Source organism: Vespula pensylvanica, chromosome 3, assembly GCF_014466175.1.
Source record: "Vespula pensylvanica isolate Volc-1 chromosome 3, ASM1446617v1, whole genome shotgun sequence".
Taxonomy (NCBI): Eukaryota; Metazoa; Arthropoda; class Insecta; order Hymenoptera; family Vespidae; genus Vespula; species Vespula pensylvanica.
In genome coordinates, this window is record NC_057687.1 from 10,642,956 (window position 1) to 10,667,202 (window position 24,247).

The 24,247-nt window shown below is 35.0% G+C and overlaps 3 protein-coding genes and 1 long non-coding RNA gene across 16 annotated transcripts; 3 read left to right on the forward strand and 1 right to left on the reverse strand.

Annotated features, from left to right (window-relative positions):
• The first annotated feature begins 646 nt into the window (after positions 1-646).
• LOC122627692 lies at positions 647-3,504 on the forward strand. The gene is made up of 3 exons (XR_006326913.1): positions 647-1,114; positions 2,100-2,944; positions 3,023-3,504. It is a non-coding gene; the product is annotated as an uncharacterized LOC122627692 (long non-coding RNA).
• A 1,813-nt stretch (positions 3,505-5,317) lies between these two features.
• On the forward strand, positions 5,318-11,166 carry LOC122627690 (cAMP-dependent protein kinase catalytic subunit PRKX). Of its 4 annotated transcripts, none has more exons than XM_043809021.1 (6): positions 5,336-5,414; positions 6,604-6,993; positions 9,409-9,571; positions 10,016-10,279; positions 10,559-10,889; positions 10,981-11,166. In XM_043809021.1, the coding sequence occupies exons 2-6, from the start codon at positions 6,903-6,905 to the stop codon at positions 11,125-11,127; spliced, it is 996 nt and encodes a 331-aa protein (XP_043664956.1). In that variant the 5' UTR covers positions 5,336-5,414; positions 6,604-6,902; the 3' UTR covers positions 11,128-11,166. The 4 variants fall into 4 exon arrangements, with proteins under 4 accessions (XP_043664957.1, XP_043664956.1, XP_043664955.1 ...); XM_043809020.1 differs by lacking the exon at positions 5,336-5,414 and having other exon boundaries at positions 6,149-6,796; positions 6,833-6,993; XM_043809022.1 differs by lacking the exon at positions 6,604-6,993 and having other exon boundaries at positions 5,318-5,414.
• Positions 11,167-11,354: 188 nt separating this feature from the next.
• Positions 11,355-17,319, forward strand: LOC122627586 (sodium channel protein Nach-like). 7 transcript variants are annotated; one of them, XM_043808809.1, is made up of 11 exons: positions 11,355-11,671; positions 11,748-11,935; positions 12,024-12,276; positions 12,391-12,607; positions 12,703-12,954; positions 13,026-13,164; positions 13,241-13,318; positions 13,398-13,628; positions 13,702-13,868; positions 14,382-14,485; positions 14,944-15,253. In XM_043808809.1, exons 2-11 carry the CDS (start codon positions 11,918-11,920, stop codon positions 15,144-15,146), a joined length of 1,662 nt encoding a protein of 553 aa, XP_043664744.1. In that variant the 5' UTR covers positions 11,355-11,671; positions 11,748-11,917; the 3' UTR covers positions 15,147-15,253. The 7 variants fall into 7 exon arrangements, with proteins under 7 accessions (XP_043664744.1, XP_043664743.1, XP_043664745.1 ...); XM_043808808.1 differs by having other exon boundaries at positions 11,751-11,935; XM_043808810.1 differs by having other exon boundaries at positions 11,809-11,935.
• On the reverse strand, positions 15,527-24,217 carry LOC122627587 (carbohydrate sulfotransferase 11-like). 4 transcript variants are annotated; one of them, XM_043808817.1, is made up of 7 exons: positions 24,109-24,217; positions 21,409-21,802; positions 20,706-20,993; positions 20,195-20,430; positions 17,242-20,094; positions 16,824-16,982; positions 15,527-16,741 (listed from the first exon to the last, which is right to left on the reverse strand). In XM_043808817.1, exons 2-5 carry the CDS (start codon positions 21,730-21,732, stop codon positions 19,929-19,931), a joined length of 1,014 nt encoding a protein of 337 aa, XP_043664752.1. In that variant the 5' UTR covers positions 21,733-21,802; positions 24,109-24,217; the 3' UTR covers positions 15,527-16,741; positions 16,824-16,982; positions 17,242-19,928. The 4 variants fall into 4 exon arrangements, with proteins under 4 accessions (XP_043664752.1, XP_043664753.1, XP_043664751.1 ...); XM_043808818.1 differs by lacking the exon at positions 24,109-24,217 and adding an exon at positions 23,983-24,085; XM_043808816.1 differs by lacking the exon at positions 24,109-24,217 and adding an exon at positions 23,596-23,974.
• Between the last annotated feature and the right edge of the window lie 30 nt (positions 24,218-24,247).

Below are 24,247 nucleotides of genomic sequence, written 5' to 3' on the forward strand. Positions count from 1 at the left end.
CGTCACGTAACCGCTCCCCGTTGATTTTGTAAACGTCATCGTATCGGTGTTTATCATTGGTCAGGTGACGGCTCATTCACGGAACAAAATTTTAACGAGTTAATGTAACCAGCTAAAAATTTCCAAATTGTTCGACGTAATATTTATTTGCATGTTAACGGATACAAAAAAAAAAACAAAGAAAAAAGGAAGAAGAAGAAGAAGAAGAAGAAGAAGAATAACAACGTTATAAGAAAATTGATAAAACTCGTTTGAGATAAATCTCAGCCATTTTCCACAATCGAAAACAATGATCTCCATTTTGCGAGATACTTGACCTGAGAAAGGAATTTTTGTCGATCGTCATCGTCGATAAAACACCTCGGTATTCGATCGTGCTCGCTTCTCTCAGGAATCTTTCGATCTTATTGTTCGTGGGCAGCAAGGCAGAAAGCGGTGCTTCCGGTTTCAGGTTGGCTTGTGCACGTTGCTCGGACGAACGGACAGGCCTGGCTGCATCCTGATCGTCCCAGGTAGACACCTGCTCCACATTTTGTGTATAAATCGAGCCAAGGTCTCGACTTAATGCGTCGTGCCTTTTTCTGCCCTCGAACGAAACATCTTTCTCTTTTTCGCTGAAAAAAAAAAAAAAAGAAAAAGAAAAAAGAAAGAATATAACAGGTTCGTCTGGAAAGAAATCGACGTGTCAAATAAATACAAAAAATTTCTTATCTTTTATTTTTCCTTTCTTTTTTTGTTCAGGTCGATCAACGATCCCCTCTATAAACATTTGTTATTAATATTAATCTAAAATGTTCTAATTTACCTTTCGCTCGTTCGCAGAATATAGAAAAGAAAAAAGAAAGGAAAGAAAAAAAAAGAAAGGGAAAAAAACCGGTCAACGTCCGTCTTTCGAAGCTACGAGATTGGACTCATGGAAAATTGTCGCAGAACAGGAAGAGGATAACTCGCTACGGAACCGGAAGTTGTCGCCGGCCTCGTTACTGGGAAACTTGAAAAATACTGTAGATCATGAGTTCCCTGGGAACCACGGATCCGACCTACGCGCCTTCACACGCGCGCTCGTGCGTGCGTGACACGCGAACGGCCATGACTAGCCCCGAGAAAGACCCGAGTAAGTGTTCACTCTCGTACAGTCAATTTCATAAGCCACGGGGAATTGCAGATCCTTTGGATCCGTAATTCCAAACAAAAAGGACACTCTTCGAGATGAAAATAAAAAGGGTTTTTTCTTTTTCTTTTTTTTTCTTTTTTCTTTCTTTTTTTTCGCCGCTGTTGAAAAATGACCATATAATTTCATGGAAGTGGTGTAAGGACAGTCTAAAAAAAAGCACGATCTCATGCTGAGAAAGTAGTTTTCGTTATTAATCGTGTTAAAACTTGAGAAAGAGAAAGAGAAAGAGAAAAAGAGAAAGAGAGAGAAAGAGAGAAGTCGTTACCAGCAGATTCTACGGATTCGCGAGAGCAGACGCGTATATATGACATAATCCAGATGCTCTGCTCCAAATGCATTATTCATCTTCCATGAAATCATGCACGAGTGAGTGGCACGATACGAAACGTCTCCGCATTTAAATACAATTCTCCGGGTTATTATTTAGCGCGTTAAAAGCAAATTACGGATCACCGAGGGCGCCTTTTCTATCGTTAGACGTTACTTACGTGGCTCATAATTCACGAGACTTATCTTTATGGTGGGTGAGTAACGTGTCGGTGGTCTGGTAACAATGGAGAAAGCCATGAAGGACCCGAACGAATCCAACAACAGGGAGTTCGCACTTGAAGCGAACGATCGTGCCACGTCATCGAATCGTTCCTTTGTAAGCTTACCATTTTTTATTTTTCTCTTTTTCCCTTTTCTTGTTCTTTTTCTTTTTCCTTTTCTTTTTCTTTTTTGTCCGAATTATGTTTGTTCCGTTCGGCTTCGATTTTCGTCGGTAGTTATTACTATCAGATACATAAGATAATTTCTGGATCTATCTCCTGTAAGACTCGCAAAGTTCGAACGTTTGATAATCTTTGCGCGAATTATTCGAATTCAAAAATACTCGAGACGTAGGTAATTTATAAATCATAACAGTTGGCCATTCTCCTTTCAGTTTCTAGCCACCAGACACGGACTTGATCGACATCCAGAATCGTAGGCGTTATTGGACGTCATCGAGTGCCACGTGTCCTTGAGGAATTGGAAGATTCTTTTAAGGAAGATTCGACGCATTATTATATGAGTACTGTTAATCTCTCGCCTTTCTCTCTCTCTCTCTCTCTCTCTCTCTCTCTCTCTTCTTTGAAAATATTCAAATGTGATACTGAATACGTCATCGATACTGTCCCACGCCGATCACATATCCGAACAAGATGGAAATGAGAGAAGATTCTTCCTTGCATCTTCCGTCTCGTTTGACGAGCACGAAGATACACACCGATATTCGAGGACTTAAGCGATGTTTACTCGTCGGACTACTTCTGTCCATTCGCTACTACGAGAATGTCTCCTACTACGAACGCTCATACCACCTTCGGAACCCATTAATCTTTAACAACCCGCTACGATGTTCGTCGTAAAGTATAAATATTGTGGAGATAAATGAGAAGCCGACTTTATCCCGCCGAACATTTTTACCGTTATTAAAGAGAGAATGAAAAAAGACGCAGACGCAGACGCAGACTCAGACGTACGCACGAGCGCACGTGCACAGAAGACAAAAAAAAAAACGAATAAGCATAAAAAATAAAAAAATAAAAATTACGAGTCTCTCGAAAAAATACCGATTGTACGGCTCGCTTCGTCTCGTGGCACGCGATATTAATGAAACTTGAATTTTAAAAAATGGTAACACAGAAGAGTGAAAACGGTTCGACTCGAAGGATGTCATCCACACTTTCTCGACGGACGTCATCGTCGAACAAGTAGCCAAAAATAATTTTAACCGGAACAAAGGGGGTAGCGTTCATAGCGTTTAGTTGTTTATACGGATTTACACTTCACAGATTGGGGTAATAACGTTTCTTTGTTTTTTAGCTTCTGGTCAGTAAGAAGAACAGGAATAAGAACAAGAACGAGAAAAAGAAGAAGAAGAAGAAGAAGAAGAAGAAGAAGAAGAGTAGAAATTATCTCTGATAATCCTGGGAACAATATGGTCTACCAACGAGCAATCTTAAAACGATCTTTTAACATTAGAAGAAGAAGAAGAAAAGAAGGGTCGAGAAAGAGGCAAAGGTGAATGAGAATATATGCACTCGCATAAAGCTGGGAAACATAATAGGAGTCAGTTGTCTTGGCATAGAATGAATCTGCAAAAATGATTCTGGGAAACTATTATTTTCAGTTCGGTTACGCTAATAATCCCCGACAGAAAAGAGCATAAACGATTAGAACGATACAACACGAAACATCATTTTCCAGGGTCATTTCTGGAAGATCCATGATACGAACAAATTTTCGATCAAGAGAAGAAATTTTATCATACGTTCGTGATGTTCAATAAACTCAATATCAACCGATGGACTTTCTCTCTTTCTCTCTCTCTCTCTCTCTTTCTCTCTCTATCTCTCTCTCTCTCTCTCTTTCCATATTGGCAACTTATGTGTATATGTCAGCTGCGTGCTCCAGTCGTACGGCATATCTTAATTGCGTGCGACCCGGCATTGCGATTCTACTTCGCATCGAGCACTTTTATTATTTATAATTATAGTATCATCGAGACAGAGAGAGAGAGAGTGGGGGAGGGGACGACGAGACTCCATACTTTACGCAATACACGCGATAACATAAGAATAATCGACGAGTCAGGAATTAATAAACTTATGCATCGCTTACTATCGGTATATATTTATGTACATCCTAATAACTGCAATCATGTTATTTTTCTTCTTTTCTTCTTCTTCTTCTTCTTCTTCTTCTTTTTCTGTTTCTTCTTCTTCTTTTTTCTTTTTTGTTTTTCTATCCTACTCAAGAAGATTAATTTGAAGAATATTCTCGACGTAATATCATATAATATTATATAAATGATCATTGTATACTTTATTATTTCAATCCGTGAGACGACATTTCGTTTCTAAGAAAAACATTATATTCGTTAGAAGAAAGAAAAACAAAAAAAAGAAAACAATCATTCCGTATTATTTCATCATTATTGTAAAAACGAATCGAGCGATACACGTGTCTATCCGAAGTCTATGATGTACGATAATTGTTATACGAAGAAAGATCGAACGACGGGATATCGATAAAAGCCTGTCGCTCGACGCTAAACCGACTCGGCGGGTGGCAAAATGCATCTGGACTATCGCCAAAATCAAAAATAAGCGAAAATTCGAAGGATAATAACGATCGATCGTGATCACTCGAATATGAAGATACTAACCTCGTTGTAACCATAGGATGATGATGATGATGATGATGATGATGATGATGATGATGATGATGATGATATCATTCAAATAGACCATATGTGTAAGAGAAAGTACATATGAATGAACGAGAAATTAGAAAACAATAAAATGTACCCCCAATTCCCTCAATTTTTAAAAAGCATTAAACAACAATTGAAATTATATTCACAAATCGTGGATAATCCAAACGAAGTTCGATCGAAGTCGACTCATCCTGGATGAATCACGTATGTATATATACTTACTTAAAGAAAGACTATAAGAGGTAGAGAGAAATAGAGAGAGAGAGAGAGAGAGAGAGAGAGAGAGAGAGAGAGACAAACATAGATAGATAGAAAAACAGAGAGAAAGATTAGAAACTCTTCTAAAAATTGTCACGATCTATTTTGCAATTTTCTTATTAAATCCGGTCAAGCAAGCTCTCTTCCCTCTCTCGATCATTCACAGTCCGATGACGACCAGGACCGCTCACGCTTTTCGAGTCTAATTTCGTATTTTTGAAGGCGTCTCGAGGCATGAAAATGAGAAAAGGAAAGAAAGAGATAGATAGATCGAGAGAGAGAGAGAGAGAGAGAGAGAGAGAGAGAGAACGCGTACCGAAAGCACGGATCTTCCGCGATCCGTTCTTGCTGCTTATAAATCAGCCACGGCGGAGGCTGCCTGGTACGAAGGAGATTTGAGATGCTCGGTGAGAGTCCGCGAGAAGAGAGATGAAGCGAGAAAGATATATAGGGAGAGAGAGAGAGAGAGAGAAAGAGATAGTGAGAATGAGAAGTAAAGAGGGGAGATGCTGAGAGAAAGGGACGGAGAGGTCAAGGGAAAGAGAAAGAAAGAAAGAAAGAGAGAGAAAGAGAGAGAAGGGGAGCATTGGGCGGCGGCGGGTGGTGAGTGCCGGGGTCGGGGACGGGAGGAAAGGAGAGAAGGATGGAGAGTGCCTTTTGAGATCCACCGGTGACCAGTTTAGTTCTGCTTGGCATCGAAACTGTGCGAGATCATGTGACAGAGGAGAAACGACGAAGGTATCCTTCTTCGAAACTGTCATTAAGATCGACGCGATCGAGGAGCGAACGAGAAGGAGTAACGATTTCTTCGAACGTTCGATTAAAACAGTTTTCCTCTTCCTTCTTATTCCTCTACTTCTATTTCTACTTCTTCTTAGTCTTCTACTTCTTCTTCTTCTTTTACTTCGTCTTCTTCGTCTTCTTCGTCTTCTTCTTCGCTGCCTCTATATCTTCTTCCCCTCCTCGTCTTCCTCCTCCTCTTCCTCCTCCTCCTCTTCCTCCTCTTCCTCCTCCTCCTCCTCCTCCTCCATTACTTCGATGAGGAGAAATCGGTGCCAGTGAGTCTCGGATAATGTCAGGCGACGGATCGGTTTATTTCGCGTTGGATATAACGTACACGTGCTCCTAACAATCTCTATCGATACTTTTTCCTCTTCTTTCGTTCCATTTTCTACATTTATTTTTTTTCTTTTTCTCTTTTTTTCTTTCTTTTTTGTTTATTTCCTTCACGAACGTGGACGTTGGATTATCCGTCACCGGATCGACACAAGTCGGAGGTTGTGAACGATATTACAAATAAGCATAATCGCAAAGGCAAATAATTTATACGAACAGAAACGATTATACGATACGCGTTATCCGCGAGTGTCGAATATTTTTGTTGTTGTTATTGTCTACATGTTTCTTTCCTTTTTTACTTTCTTTCCTTGGTTTCACGTATTTTGTTTTTCCTAAAGAATACCCGAAGAATAAGTGAACGAAAAGAAAAAAGGAAACAGAGAGAAATAAAGAAGAAGAGAAAAGCGTCGATATAGTTGACAATTTAAGATAAAAAATCGTCGATAATAATAGTGATGAGAAGGGGAGAAAAAAATATTCTTCCGATTGGACGTGTGAAAGGTGCGAGTCTCTCGAACCATTTCGAGTGACACTTCGTAATTCCTACGTCTACTTTCTCTCGTTCGTCGTCGTCGTCGTCGTGTCGTGTCGTATCGTATCGTATCGTCTGGTGCGTGCATGCGTGCGTGCGTGCATGCATGCCGTGCCGTGGCGTGTCGTGCCGTGCAATAAAAGTCGATAGGATCGAGAATTGTCGTTGGCGTGATACTTTAAAGTTTAAACTTACCTACGCGATTAGATTTCATCGTATTAGATATCACGTCTTGATCTAACGAAGAGAAATTAAGGACATTGCTATGTATTTAAGTACACTATGCGAAAGGGTCCAAAGGAAGGAGTTATGAGATCGACTCGGTGCTCTGCATGAATCTAAGAATACACCACTGCGGGTGGATCGTTGAACCAGCTTTTCCTCTCTTTCCTCTCCACGTGTCGACGAGAGCCTCGCTAACGAAAGAAATAAATCACAAGAACTTTCTCTCTTTCTCTCTCTCTCTTTCTCTCTCTCTCTCTCTCTCTCTCTCTCTCTCTGTCTGTCTCTTGGTCTTTCTCTTCCTCTTTCCTTGAAGTCGTTTACGCGGGATCTCCCGCAGTTGACTCGAAAGGATGTCTGGAGACAGCACGTCAGATGAGGAGGGCTCGCAAGAAGACCCACCCCGATACGATATCGACGACATGGAGATCGTCAAAACGATCGGTGAGTCGCATCGTCTTCCTTGTTTCTCTATCTCTGTTTCTACCTTTCTTTCTCTTTCTCTCTCTCTCTTTCTCTCTCTCTCTCTCTCTCTCTCTCTCTCTCTCTCTCTCTCTATTTACTAGTGACTCACAAGATCGAAAAATAAATCGACGAACCGGTTTCGAGACAACGGTAATCCCCTTTCGCGATACGACCTCTAACCGGACGTTGCCGATTCTCTTGAGATATAAAGAAAGATTTACATTATTACGTCTTCGAAAGAAAAACGTGAAGATTTCAGGGCTTACATACAAAAAGAAAATACATATTATTTCGTTCGACGTGTAATTCTTTTATATTTTTCTTTTCCTTTCTCTTTTTGAATCATAAAAGTGCTTTTTGTATTGAGTTATAGAAAAAGGTTTTTTTATCTATAAACTCTTCGTAAGAGTTCTTCGATCTCTCTCTCTCTCTCTCTCTTTCTCTCTCTCTCTCTCTCTCTCTCTCTCGAAAATAGACTAATGATACAAGGAAAAAAATAAGCCATTGGAAAGTGAGAGGACCATCAGCAATATATTTAACTGATCATTAAATCCGAATTACATTGGAAACAGAGAAAGATGAAGCACGAAATGGACAGGTGTAAATCCAGTAGACTCGTAAAAATTTTTATCGATGCGTTTTAATTCCTTTCCGCCTTTTTATTTCGCTATATGCGAGGCTATGCCTCATAGTTATTCATTCTGTTACGAAACTCAATCGAGCACAGTTCCTTATAAATTTCCATGATCTTTTCTAAGGCAATCAGGAAACACTAGGATGTGTAGTGGTATACTCACGAAGAAAGTCTCGAAACAGACGGGTTATGCTTTAAGACAAACAAACCGTTTCACAATAAAGACACATTAATATTTTATCGCGTCGTTTCGGCTCGATTCTCGTCCTCGTAAAATAACATACGAACGGAATTAGATCGATCAGAACAGATGTGCAGTTCTTCTTTGAAACGTAAAACAAGCTTTTGGATCGACACCAAACCGTTCGAGTGTCCACGATGTAAAAAAAAAAAAAAGAAAAAGAAAAAAAAACAACCTATAGAACTTGGTGGCCTGACACTCGAGATCCAAGTAAAACACGAACTATTCGTTCTCTCTCTCTCTATCTCTCTCTCTCTTTCTCGCATTCTCTCTCTTAGGTATTCGCGTTCAATATTCGCATACGAACCAAAAATAATTTATGGGACCCTCGTCGTTCCTTGGAAAATAGACTTAGCTTTTTCGTGCTATAATGTAGAAACGTACACGTACAATACGTGCGTCAACATAGAAATACATATACATATATTCTCACATAGCTAAAGGGAAGATATATATTCATTAAGAAAAAAAAAAAAAAAAGAAAAGAAAAAAAAACAAGAAAAAGAAAGAAAGAAAAAAATCGAAAGAAAAAGAAATAAAATTAAAGAAGAAGAGGTAGAAAAAAGAAAAAAGAAAGAACATAAATCACGTACGGTAACATTTTCTTTTCTTTCTTTCTTTTTCTTTTCTTTTTTTTTTTATTTTTCGTTCATCACATCTTGAAGAAAAAATTAAATGTAACGAAGAAAGATTTATCGAAGAACCAACGCGAAAAAGAGAAGAGAGTACATAGATTAACAATATACACTTATAATCTTCCTCTCGCAAAATGATAATCGGTCGTACGGTCGTTATAAAGATGATCGTATTTAAAGAGCACCTACGCCATCGCCGGAAATTTGGTAGCCGCCGTTCCGTCGATCGACACCTGTTGTCAGCTGTCGTTGGCAGACCTCAGTGGTCGTTACCGAGGGAAAGGCAGACGCGAATATTCTTCACGAATCTTCCTGTCCGTATGCTGCCAACTTCGTTCGACCTATCTATAGAAAACCGCACCGTTCTAAACATAGTCATTTCTCGATAGTGTTGCTTCGAATAAAAACAACATCGAGAAAGAGAGAGAGAGAGAGAGAGAGAGAGAGTATATGTGTGTTTGCGTCGTGCAGTGAAGCGATTAATTTGTTCACCGAATTCGTGTGATTATTTTCCCCTTTTTAATCTTCCGCCGATCAACAATGAACCGACCCACCTTGCCACCATTTGCCACCCCCTCCCTCTATCACTCCTACCGAGAAGCGTTCGAGCTAATTAGTCACGGTGCGTTAACCCTCGCTAACTTTGATCACGATCATCATCTTTGTGGGAAAGCGTGCGATAAACCAGTTGCGTGCGCTAAATGCTCGACTCGAATTTAAACGAACGGAGAAAGCGTTGATAATGAGGTGTCGTTACGAGTTACTTCGTCGACTTTTCGTTTTCTTCTTTCTCTCTTTCTTTCTCTTTTGATTTTCCCTTTTCTTTTCTTTTCTTTTTTTCTCGTTTTTTTTTTTTTTCATTATTCGTGAATATATTTTCACAGGTACGGGAACGTTTGGGAGAGTGGTACTATGCAGACATCGTGGAAAACCTCTCGCTTTGAAGATACTCTCTATGGTAGACGTGATCAGGCTGAAACAAGTCGAACACGTTCGCAACGAGATCACGGTACTAAAGGAGGTCAATCACCCCTTCATCGTCAACATGTAAGCATAGGTATCCTTTGCCCGTACGTTCTAGGCAGATTCGAAAATAGAAAACAAAGTTTGTATAATATATCGATCATATATGTCTTATTAATTATTTGAAAATATTATATAGTATTGTAATAAATGTATTAATTTTCATAAATCTCTTATCGATATCTAAGAAACAATTTCTTTATTGATTTCGATTTAATACTGATTTAAATGAGCACAAACTTTCATATATATATATATATATATATATATATATATATATATATACATATATATCTCTCGTAAAGATATAATATAGCAAAGAAGAGAAAAGCGTAACTAGAAATCGAGCAAAGCGATATCGTCTCGTAGTAACTCGTTCGAACGATTCGCACTATTAAGTAGCGATTAACGATCCATAGTGAAGGAAAGCAAAAGGAGGACGAGAGAATATATCTCTTTATTTTGCAGGCTTTGGAGCGGTAGAGACGAGGCCAGACTCTACATGCTATTCGAATTTGTAGCCGGTGGCGAACTCTTCTCTTATTTGAGAGCAGCCGGAAGATTCTCTGGACCAACCAGTTGCTTTTACGCTGCTGAAATCGTCTGCGCTTTGGAGTACCTTCACAGCAAACACATCATTTATAGAGACTTAAAACCAGAAAATCTACTTCTCGATAGTCAAGGACATCTGAAAATTACCGACTTTGGTTTTTCGAAAAAACTTACTGACAGGTGAGATCGTTAAATCTATCTTACTGTTTATTCGTCGTACAAAAAAAAAGAAATAAAAAAAAAAAAAAAAAAGAATAAAAAGTTCGTCTCTCATTCTCTCGGTGTGGTACATTCAGTTGCATTACTCTTTTTCTACACTCGTAATAATCACCTTTCATTCTACGTTTCCGCAAGTACCGCTGACAATCAACTCGCTGATGGTACTTAATTATACCGCAATTCGTCACGTAAAAATTTGGAATTTCTTTCTCCGTTGGTTAATAACGTTGACATTTTCAGAACGTGGACTCTTTGCGGCACACCGGAATATTTGGCACCGGAAATTATTCAGAATAAAGGACACAACAAAGCCGTTGATTGGTGGGCCCTCGGTGTACTGATTTACGAAATGTTGGCTGGTTTCCCACCGTTTTTCGATGATAATCCTTTTGGAATATATGAGAAAATACTCAGCGGTAGGATAGAGTGGCCTAAACACATGGATCCCATCGCGAAAGATCTCATCAAGAAATTACTCATCGCAGATAGAACGAAGAGATTAGGAAATATGAGACAAGGAGCTGAAGATGTTAAGAGGCATCGTTGGTTCAAGCTTGTCGAGTGGCCTCTGGTACTTTCATTTCCTTTCATTTTCTTATTTCTCATTACGCTTTTTAGCTCGAGCAACTTATTAATTTTATGTACGAACGAATCACGAACAGGTACCTCAAAGAGCCTTGACACCACCGATCAGGCCGAGAGTGAAAGCACCTGGTGATCCTAGTTGTTTCGATGATTATCCTGAAACCGATTGGCGTTCTCAACCACCTTTACCACCTGACCAACTAGCACTCTTTCAAGACTTTTAGCCAAATTCTAAGAAGATATTTCATATCTCATACAGATCGGTGATACGTTTCTATCATTTTTACAAGTTCAATTCATAAGTTGTTAGAATATATATACATATATATATATATATATATATATATGCATATATATAATTCTAATATAAATGTTGGAATATATATAATTCTACTATAAATGTTAGAATATATATAATTCTGATATAAATGTTAGAACATACATTATATATATATATATATATATATCTATATATATATATATGTGTGTGTGTGTGTGTCGTTGACAACTCCTTCTGTAAAAATTATTTTCTAAGAATAATTTCCACAAGAAGCGATTTCTTATATTGTAAATAGGCATATTTTTATATCTGAACGCAACCACTAATTTATTTGTACGTTCTGTTTAAGCGTAGTTGATGTTTTAAAGCAAATTTTTATCAACAGTTGTAAATAAAAGATTGGCCGTATTAAACGACCATCGCAAGCTGACTCATAGATATTATTTTTTTATACGACTCATAAATTTACGCTCTAATAGTTTATTAAAGTAAGAAACGTTTAACGTAGCTAATTATTATCTTAATATCATAAATTATAAATATTTTAAATATGAATGCACGCAGCAGATATCTGAAACACGACAATACAAATCTCAAGGATTCTTTAAATAATTTATTTCTACAGAGAAAATATATAAATACGGTTGTTGCATGTTATCTTCATGTCATATGCAAACAAGAGCTACGTTCGATTAGAGTTAACGGGAAGAAATAAAAATCAGTAATAGATAAATATGCCGAAAACGATTATGGTAATTTAATTATTGCAATAATTTACATACTTTATTTTTTTCCCAATAATCATGTCAATGATCCAATTAACGAAATATATTTTTACAGGTAGGATACAGTACCGATGAGAAAATAAAAAAAAATGTTCATAACGTTAAGAAAATGGACGACCAGATGAAAAACAAGTCAACTCTAATTTCGACAAACGCCAATCGTAAAAAACGTATTGTTCGAAAGATATTTCAAGATTTCACTGGTTCCAGTTCGTTACATGGTGTAAAATATCTTGGAATGCAACCTATCGTTACCAGTTACATAGGAAAATTTTTATGGCTTTGTACAATGATCACAGGAATTGTTGGTCCGATTTTGTTCAATCAAAGTTTATAGATAGTTAAGAAATATGGTTGACATTCGTCAAATATATATATATATGTGTGTGTGTGTGTGTGTATGTATGTATGTACATTAATAGGTGCGGATATGATGGTGAAAAAATTGTGGCAACACTTGGACGAAAATCCGAAAGAATTTTTCATAGAAACATTTCATGCACCTATATTTCTCGCCGCATTTCCAGCGATCACAATTTGTCCTAACGTACCGACTATGCTAACAACACAAATGGATTTAATGGAGTATATAAAATTGCCTGCAAATATGAGCGTCGAGGAAGCAATGTTTTTCATCAGGTAAAATATATTTTTGTATTATGAAAAATATGCTAAACGAAACGATCTTTGTAAATATAATAAAAGAGCAAAAATAATTATTTTTTTTTTTACAGATATGGAGCTCTAATAACTATGCAAGAGTTAAACGATGAACGTTTAAACAAATTTAATGCATTTTTAAGAGAAAATCAATGGCAATTAATAGACTTTTTGAAAATTCTCAATCCTTGTGAAACTATGATCGAATCTTGTTGGTGGCATAAAAAGAAAATAAATTGTACCGATTATATAAAACAGTCTTATACTAACAACGGAATATGCTGTTCTTACAATTATTACTTAGAGCATCTTATGAAATATAACATGTAAGATATCGAAAGTTAGAAGATAAGGTATCGAAATCCTATAATTTTTAATATTATCTCAAAATTTTTAGACGATTTCAAGAAGTACCTGTACTTCGTACGGCTCATTCTGGATCAAACTCTGGTCTCACTGTAATATTCAATCGTGATCTCTTCGTTGAAGATAAGAAAACAGAAAAGAAAAATTTTGTAAACAGCATCAAACTTTTGGTACGATATTGAATCGTTTTATTTCGATTATATAGTATAATAAATAGTTATTAATTTATTTCTTTCGTTTTTACAGGTTTATGTTCATCACACTTTGAGTTATCCAAACGCCGAGACTGTTGGATATACTTTGCAAAAAGGAGAAGAATTAATGGTTAATTAATATGCTTGCTTAATTATAATATAACCATACTAAATAATTTACGTTTAATTCTAATATCTAATTTTTCTAGTTAAGCGTGCAACCGGTTATTAAAAAAAAACCATCAAATCTTTATCACGAATACTTCAATGGTATTTTACAATCCGAATGCATTACAAATTCAGAAAAAAGTAAATTACGCTTTTTCATCGAGTATGAACAATCAAATTGCTTTGTTAATTGTTTGATCACAAATATATACAACGCGTGTGGTTGTCTTCTTTACATTTACGCACCAATGGCAAATTATACTTCATTGCCGGTAATCGATTCATTATCGATCAAAATCATTCGTTCTCAAAACGTAATCGATATATTATACACTTTTTTTCCAGTTATGTGAATTGGAAGATACCAAGTGCTTATATAAATACATGAATCGTAAAAAGTCAATGAATTATGACACTTGTTTATGTGTAAATCTTTGCGAAGATACAACATACCAGATATCGTCGATCAAATATTTATTGAAAGGGCCACAATTATCTGTTTCACCGATTTAGTAAGTTTTTACACGTATACTATTGCATCATAAAAACGTTTTAATCCTTATTAGAAATATGAAGAAATCTTTTTATGACGTTGAAAAAAGCTAATAGCTTTAATAGCTTTTATTATATATAGTCTGAAAAGCGAGCAATTCAAATTTCACATCGATATTTTTATCGACATGTGTTCTACGTCAAACGTATAATAAGAAAACTTGTTCGTAATAAAACCTTTCGTAATAAACCTAGAAAACTAGTTCGTAATAAACTTTCGTAAAGCTACATAGTTTCTAAAGCTAGATAGTTTCTTAACTCGGAGATATCTTTGGTGAAGGGAAATGATAGAAAATTAAAACATTAAGAAAAATAATTATATAATACACCTACGCATATTGTACTTATACGTAATAATAATATTCCATGTTTTTTTTTTTTTTTTTTTTTTTTCAAATATAATTGCTTAGAAAGTACTAATTATATATACATATACATATATATGATAATTAAAAAGAAATTGTTCTTTCCAGTCAACATTTATCGCCTTCTCACACGATTTTAAACGTTTACTGGAAAATGGACTTCTTCATGACCTTCAGAACGAAATCTACTTTGGTTGGTTGGAAAAATCTTGGTACATATATATATATATATAATATTTTAAACAATTTTTGCAGTATTAACGCTTCATTTGACAATGAACAAATTTATTACAATTAAAGTCACATATAATATTAATATTAATGTCATATATTTCAGCCGAAGTAGGTGGAATATTCAGCCTATTTCTTGGTTGTAGTATCATTAGCACCGTGGAAATCTTATATTTCGTTTATCTTTTTCTTCGTAAAATTTTTACGAAGAAACAAACTTATAATTAAGTTAATACATCGTGGAATAATTTATATTGATATTGATAATAAACATTGAGTAGCTTTCCGAAATATCGATTGTTTCCTCTGTTCATACCTTAAGTAAAATCAGTAAAAAAAAAAAAAAGGGGGGGGGACGATTATAATTCATTTGAATATTATCGATTTTCTTTGTGCATGATACTTTTTATGTCAATTTATACAGCAATGATGTTTACAGGGCACGATAATACTATTCGGAACGACCTGAATTCACAGCAAGTAGATCTATTTCCAGCGATTACTGGAACGTGGCCATCTGCCAGTCTTTCCACGAGCTCGAATGTAAAATTATTTATTACACCGAGTTTCTACTTCGATGTTGTCCACGATTATCATGATGCTCTTGTCACACGACGTGTATTAATTACTAATCAGCAATAATGCATGTCACCATGTAAAATAGTACTCTTTTTCTTTTTACATAAACAAACGATGAGTACACCAAATGAATTAAATCATTATTGCATATATATATATATATATATATATATATATATATATATATTCATAATTTGACGTAACGGCATAACATTTGGATCTAAACAGATGCGCGATAAATTTTGATACGGTTCCTAATAGAGTTAGATTTATGTTTCAAGTAGAAAGATTTACGTTTGAGATATCCTCGTGAATAAACACAGAAAAGTTTGTTCTCCTTTTTAACAGTAGCCTTACCTTGGCAGATAATACTTATGGAACTTAGACGATTTATAAGGAACTTACGTAACGAATGATTTTCGTTTGTGAAATGAAAGATGGAATAAACACTCTATCGAATCGTTATTTATTGCTTTTTTAGATGGAACAGGACGAAAAGAGGAACGTTGATATTCCTTTCGTTTCTCTCATCGGTTATTTTCGGATCTTCTATAGAAAATACTGATTTCCTCTTCTATACGTACATACCTACGTAGATATGTACGTAGTGGTGAAACAGTGAAACATCGAAGAAGAGAACTGAAAGCATCGGCTATTTTCGTATAAACACCCACGCTTTCCATGTTCATCGTCCATGTAACCCAAACGTTTACTTATTTTCTACAGAAGGCAAGGCCCATCTTTTTCTTTTCTTTTTTTTCTTTTCCTTTTTTCTCGTTTCTCTTTTACTAATTTTTTTATTTCCTTTTTTTTTTTTTTTTTTTTTTTTTTTTTCATCAATGGCCTCACGGCCATTGACTTTTTCACAAGTAAAATTAAATTTCTCCAAGTCTTTTCACAAACTACTCTATACGAAATATTTATATGTATATTATATTTGAGTATACGGATATAATGAAAATTTTACTATGGGAACATAGTAAGAAATTTCATTCCTTCATCTTTCAGACATTTAATTCGTTCCAATTTGATCGCATCAACGTCGCTAAAATAAAATGTTTTATAAGGAATTAAAAACAATATTTCGCATTTATCTAGATCGCAAATTCTTTGAATGTTCGTCCTTGAAACATAAGTAATGCCATTATTTTATGTGTAATTGTTGGCTGTTATTTTCCACGCACTATCGTTACTTTTATATAAGCATTGAATACGTTCACACATTGTGCCTACGAATACATTCATTCAATCGCACCCACACGCATCGTATACCCGTTTTCATATTAAAATTTTTTGAATATTTCATACGTTCTATAAAATGGCACAATCATAAATATGACGTTCTAACAAAAAAAAAAAAGAATTTCACTCTCTCCCTGTCTCCGTACATAGAAAAAAAAAAAAATCTATTTCCGATAACATGATAGTTTTGATTAATTCTTTAACTTATCAACTTATTGAAACTTAAACAATGAATATTAATCTATACAGTAAATCGATGATCTCATTCCGATTAACGAGATCAAGAAGGATCCGGAAACATAAAATTGATCTTGTGTAATAATCGATATCCTTTCCATTCTCGATTCTCGAGTATCGATCGAGAAAGTCGTCCAGCCTTCGAGAAACTCGCATTCTTCGTCTTTCATATTTCAACTCTGAAAAATCGATAGAGGGAGAATAAATTTCTATCGGAAAATATAAAGGAGATACGAACGATTCAATCTTCCCTCTACGTACCATAACGAACAAAAAAATTAGGGAATTAAAATATCCCCGAGTAGAGTAACCATAACGATATCAAAAGTAAAATCAAGATCAAGTAAGTGGTAAGAATGTTTTTAGTTTCGTGAGCCGGCTGTGGCATTTTAGATTCTGTCTTCTATTCGATTCACCGCGCTGAAAATGTAAGATTTCTTTCATTTATTAAAAAAAAAAAAATAAATAAATAAATAAATAAATAAACAAGTAAATAAAAAAAAAGCAACAGAAAGAGAAAAAATATGAACTTTATAAAATGTAAACTTAAGTAAATAAGTTATAAACAATGAATGTTTATAAAATATAATAGAAAAGAAAATGTTTATATTCGTTAATAATTCCAACAAATATTCGGACTCAAAGAAATCCATAATTTTTTTTTTCAGATATTACTCACAATCGACGAAGAAATATACGTTTGGGATTGATAACGAAAGATCGGTAGATCGATCTACGAAAATTCCCCGCGTGCTTTTGGAAATTGATCGGAAAGCAGCGAACGATACGTTCCACACGACTTTACGTCCGATCGTAGACTGGATCACTACGCAAAGGATCCGTTCGAGATCCCGAAATTCCTCCAGGAATCGCCGTTGTTGAGCTTCTCCCCACTCGATTCGATTGCTAGCTCCTTACCCGTGTAATCTCTGCTCCAGGATTGGTAGGTCCGATTCCACCACCGTCGTTGCAAAATTCGAAACCAGCCGACACCAGAGAGCTTCGGAGAAGAGCTCTGGCCACCTCGAAGTTATATTAAGGCATTCTCTCGTTATTATTCTTTCGAGACTAAAAATCTATCGAGATATAACATTCGAATGATCATGTTTAATGATGAATTACATATTACTCGTTTAATCTATTCGCGTATTCTTTGTCATTGTTTCGAGTGAAAAATATAATTTATTTTCAAGTACGATAAGATGATTAAAATGACAAAGATTATTCGAAAAAAATATTACTATCGAAATATTATCTAATCGTATTAAATATAGAAAAGGTAATCGACCTTCCAAGCTAGCCAACCCAAAATTATTATCCACTTAATTAATGAGACTCGGAAAAGGCTTACAAAATTCGGTACAAGCCGAGATTCTAATGTTCGATCGTTCATTTAATTATAAACCTACAAGTCTGGATACATAAAGAGGGTTGATGTCGATGTGTCGTATGCCGACAAATACGCATCTGCCAAGCCGGAAAGTGACTTTTATTTTTAAACAAAATGCCTCGTCCGGATGGACGCCCACGCGTCGAATTTATGACATGAGAAATACGAAAAGAATTTTTATTTATTTATTCTTTTTTTTTTTTTCTTTTTCAGCAAGACACGAGAAGTCGTCTCACGTGTGGCGCCAGATTGATTTACACGTGACAAAAGTAGAGAAAAATGAGGAGAGAGGAGGGACGTGGATGACGGAGATATTTGATCAAAGAAAGTTTTATAGAAAGTATTCTCGTCTCATTCCGTTTCTTATTTTGTTTCTTTGCTTTTCTTTTTTTTTATTTCTTTAACCCTTGATTTCTTATGTAAAACAATTTCTTTTGCCATGAGATAAAAAATCTAGAAGAAAAATATACGCGCTAGTCCTAGTTTGAAGGTCTTCGAAAGAGTTAACATATTTCAAGGTACGGAATATTTTATCATTATTATTATTATTTTCTTCTTTTTTTTTTCATTGTTTTATTTCTCTTTTTTTTTTCTTACTGAGCTTTTTATATCGTATAATAATATAAGTAGGAAGTTCGCGTAACTGCGAAGGTGTGGCACATAGAGCACAGTTCTACGTCTTAACGATTTCTGCTGACCTTACAACAGACAAATAAATCAGTAAATCGATCCTCATTCGTTGAAGGTTTTTTCTTTAATCGATTTATGAAGAATTTCATCGATCGATCCTTCCTCGTTACGAAGGTTTGCTAATCTTTACTAATAATTTATATGAAAATTACATGATTTAATAAATGCATCATGCAAATGCATTATCTTTCGTATAAAATATTAATTCGCACTTAATACAATAGCGTATATAGACTATTATCATGTGAGAAATAATCTAAATACTTTAAATGAATTTGTTGCGGTTTTCATTGCTCGTAAATTCATCTCAATTGCTTTTTTATGCATTCGTTATCATTGACGTAGCAATAAACTCTAGAACTTTGAAAGTCCTTCAAATTGATTGATGGAAAGTTATTTTCGACCTCGCACATACTTGTAAGTTTTCCTTTATGATTAGACTAAGGTTCTTCGACTCTTTATCCAAAGTTAGTCTGTATAAAACCCCGTCTCGTTCGTCATCTCCGAATCCTAATTTAAATTTAGCTCTCTAAGCAAACATCGACTTCGATGAACAATGTTTTCAACGGATACGTTTCAAACTTCTACCAAAATGTTACGTAAATTCGTAATTATTTTTTATTTTCTTTTTTGTTGTTTTTTCTTTTCCCTTTCGTGACTTTCGTAAAACTAGACAAAGTTTCGTATCAAAAAAGTCATTATTTTTTTTGCATCGTTTGTTTCCTTCCAATCTCAATAAATATATAATTCGTTACCTTACCAATACGTTATTACGTAAAATATTTAAAAATATAATATAAACTTTGACATTCTTGCGAACTATAACTTATCCAAATCAATATAATTATTTGAATTGAATATTATAAAAAAAGAAGAAGAAGAAGAAGAAGAAAAACGTAATCACATACAAATGGAACGTATCAATTTGACATTCGAATTCGGTTCGATTCTAAAAGAAAAATATAAAATTTTACTTCTAGTCGCACTTATGCATGTAATAAAAATCGTAAGAAATCAAATTCAATAACATTAGGAATACTTCCTTCTACAATATCATCGAACAAAAAAGACCAGACATACTCATTTTAAATTATAAAGTTGTTGACGAAGATCAGCGTAAAATTAAAAAATCGCTATAACGTAGTGACTTGACAGAATTCTTAATAGATAAACTAGTCTATTATTTGATATCATTCTAGTATAAATAAATAAAAAAAAAAAAAAATCTGAATCTCTTTTAATTCGTTGAATCTCAGTCATCTGTACACGTAATTCTCACTATAAATTTAAGCTAAAGAAAATCCTAAAACGTCCTCCAGTGAATAATCGAACAATTTCATATCTAATTTGTACAAATCTTCCAACTTCCTCAATTGTTTATAACTTAGAGTCGAATAATATCTATCCAATTTCTTGGAGGTTGGCTCGCTGCTCGGTGGTTTCGATGGAAAACTGAATAATAAATGAAAACAATCGTCGTCTTGTTTGTTAAATATTCCAAGGCCAAGCAGACATAAATAATAGCTTATCTAAATCGCAAATTTATACTCACTTGACGGAGACAACATTCATCCTTTCCAACACTTCCGTAGCGTCTTCCACCAAGGTTTCATACTTACTAACAAGATTATAATTAACTACGCATGGCTGACATAATTCATATATAGGTCTCCAATGTTCGTTCCTCGTACCATTTTCGGTATCATTGGTAATGAATTCTACAAACTCTCTGAACGTAACATCGTCCCCATTTTGCAATGATTCTTGCGTAGCATTCACTCTGTACTTCTATCAACAAAGAATAAATAAATAAATAAATAAATAAATAAATAAATAAATAAATAAATAAAATAAAATAAAATAAAATGTTTTTTTGATAAAATAAGAGAAATTATTTTTTTTCCAAATAAAATAAAATAAAATGTCTTTCTTTCGTAACATTGTATACATATAATAACAGGGTATTATTAACGTGTAACGTGTAACATTGTATACATGTAATAACAGGAGATCTTATATATATATATATATATATATATATATATATATATATATAATATTACCTTTATAATTTTCTTCCCAAAACGAGTTTGAAAGTATCTCGAGCTCTTTTCGTGTTTCGCTTCCAGTTTATTTCTATAAGCTGATAGTAGCCTTTCGAATGGATGTCGAACGACTATAAGTTTGTCATAAGAGGTTAATTTTTTCTCAATTTCTGGAGCAGTGTAATTACTTAGTCTTAAAAAAACTCCTGGTGAGTGGGCCTGATCAGCCGGTATTTCTAAAGGATCATTTCCAGGCCACTTTCCTGTGGCGATCATTAACACGCGTTTCCAGTTTGTACAGGCAACCTATAAGAAGGCAGGATATAGTAATTCCGTGAATAGTAGACATACGAATGTCCGTAATTCGAAAGTTAAAAGAACTTGTCCTTGAAACGAGCCTGACGTTTTGTTCTGTCTGTAATAATTCATTTATTCAGCATTTTTTCAATTTTTTTACTAGGAACGCCTTTATCTCTTCTCCGTATAATTATATAATCTTAATTATTATTATTTTAAATGCCTAATGAAAATAAATCTCAACGTAATTGCCTTAATTGCTATTAAATCATAAACGTCAGACTCGTTTATATAAGCTAATCATTATTTGCATATACAAACTTTATAACTTTTATCTAATAAAATTCTTTTACCAATGCAAATTATTAGAGATCAATGTATTGTTTTTATCTTTTAGAGAATTTTCGAAATCTATCGTATATACCTTTGGTACATAACAATAAAGCAACTCGTGTTGCTCGTCCACGAGGATGTTCCTAAAGGATTCAGGACTCAGCGTTCCATTTTCAACATTATTACGTTTAATAATCTCCTCGCAATTATACTGTAATCTTTCTTGACGTTCCAACAAAGCGGATCTCGCTAACGCATTAGGTCCTGTCCAAGAATACATATATTTCTGAGATTGAAGATACTTTGGATTGCCATATTCTAACGAGACTTCTTCGTCGGTTTTCTCTGCATTTAGGATCGAATTCCAAATAGCGAGAGTAAATATTATTGCCCTGAAGACACGACATCCTGTCATCGTCCTCTCGTGATCATCCGGTACATTGAGTTATCTTCTCATGAGATGTCTTCTCGCTTGCGCAATCTTTCTGTAAATACGAAAGTGTACATATTTAAATCGTCTTTGTTCGTTAACGTAAAATGATGGGGGGAAAGAAAAGGAAGGAAACAAAAAATAATCCAAAAAAAAAAAAAAATTGCTTCTAACTCGATCGACAGATTGAAAAATTATTGCATTAGAAAGGCAACTGAATGAATAAATTAAATGCAATATTTGAAACGAGGTCGAAATTGTAGATCTTTTATTCTGATCAACCAGATTCAACGTACGTAACTCGGTCTCCACTTATACATATATAACATTAACAGTGTTGAGCTTTAATTCTATAGACAACCTCGAGTGTATATTGAAAAGTAACTATCGCTAACTACGACAACGAACGAAATTCGCCAGGTATATAACTAATGTACGTAATAATCGTAGAGGCACGCGTGTGGAATGGTTGCGTTAGAGACAGGGAGATCACATTAACCCGATATATATGTATATATATGCATATATATATGTATAGTATAATGTAGGTACACTAGTTTCAATTACCGCTCTGCAAAACCTGTTCTTGAACTTTGCCCATGACATCGATCGAACGTGAAACCGTATCAAACGTGTGTGAAATAATTTGTCACGCATAGGATAAATTGTAGATTTATTTGAAAAGTGATTATTTCTTTCTTTTTTTTTTTTTTTTCTTTCATTCTTTTCTCCGTACTATTTTCTTTTTCTTTTTGATTATTATCTTTTTTTTCGATTTTTTTGGAACGGATTACGTGTCGTCGATCGTTCAATAATTAGTCGATATCACGCGTGTCCGTCGTCCAGATGATCCTCTGAACATTTATGCAAAAGTAACGGATTAAACAACGGATCGGCTTAACGGAATCCAGTTTATGGAAGTAGAACGTAATCTCGATCTCGTTTACGCGCCAAGCGTGCAAGTCACGTGGGACAAAGAGAACAGATTTGCCAGTTGGTATCTTACGCATTTTGTGCCAAAGAAAAAAGGAAATAAAAACGACACGATAAATAAGACATTCCTCAAACAAGAACGATCTTATCGATTAGAGAGGATTCGATTCAACGTGACACTGTTAACTACATATACCAGCGAATATTACAGTTAAGACATTTACTACCGAATCGAATGAGTATCAAACTTCGCATGATAGCTTATCGTGAGAGGCGAGCCTATCTCGAAAGGCAAATCGAAAAGTCAAAAAATCATAGTTGTCGTTGATTCTTAAGTTGACTAATGCGAAGCAACGGCTGCGAAGATCTCTTTAAAAACGAACGAACCGTATGAACCGTTGCTTTGTCATGGTTCATAACTCCGATTGCATCATGTTCCTCGATCTATTTGGAATAATTTTGATTTGAAAAAAGAAAAAAAAAAAAAAGAAAAAAAAAACAAAGAGAGATAAAGATTACTTTATATTTCTGGAGAGATTAAAAAAGAAGAAGTTGTCGAAATGGAAAATAAGCAACGAAGTCGATTTTAGATTCATCGACAGATTAGAACTCATATCAGTTTGTCTTCCACGATGAACTATAAACGATCAGTAAATGCGGCCCGCAAAGTTCGCGAATTTTTAGCTTGTAATTTCGTTTCGAACTCGAGAAACGAGAAATAAGAATACGACTGTACAAATATTCAGATTCTACCTAACACAAAGAAAAAGACATGAAAACCATCCGACATTCTAAACCGTTTCGAGGCCACTTCCATTTAAGTTTACGTTTAGCACAGATGGTTCACACGTGCGTTACCAGTTTAACTTTACTTTTCCAAAACTTTTCTTCGTTGAATACGTTGTCTCTACTTACCGAAGACGATTAAAAATATAAGATAAGCTCCTTTTTTCTTCCCTTATTATTATCTCGACGAAAAACGATGATCACCGTAATTTCGTTGAATCCTCCAACTATCGTAGGAGGAACAACGATTTGCTTCGACTTCGCCCTCTCGACTGACAGCGCCGAAATATCTCTAACGCCCGACGTTCGTATCCCGCGGCGTACTTATGAAACGTTAGCCTATTCGTCAGCAATTTGCCGTAGGAAAAAGATAGAACACCTCGTATCACGAGAGCGGGTAAATTCAAACAGAGAATCTTTGTAACTGTTGAAAAATAGGAGTTTCTCTGTTCGAGCATTAACAAAGCGCACGATGAAAGACCAAAAAGAGGGTCAAAATTCAAGGTAACCTGGTACCATTTTTCTCCTTCTCCTTCTCCTTCTCCTTCTCCTTCGTTTAACGAGTACAATAAACTATTGAGAACAAATCGGATATTTGTTTTCCATGGATATGAAAAATTTTAATATGAAAAGAAAAATTACTTTTCCGAAAGAACGTTTTGCAGAAAATAGAAGAAAGATAATAGGAAAGAGCACGACACACAACGAGTGACTATCCGTTCACGAAGACGATACACGTACTGGAGAGGACCTTTCCATGCATATTCTCCCTCTCTCTTTC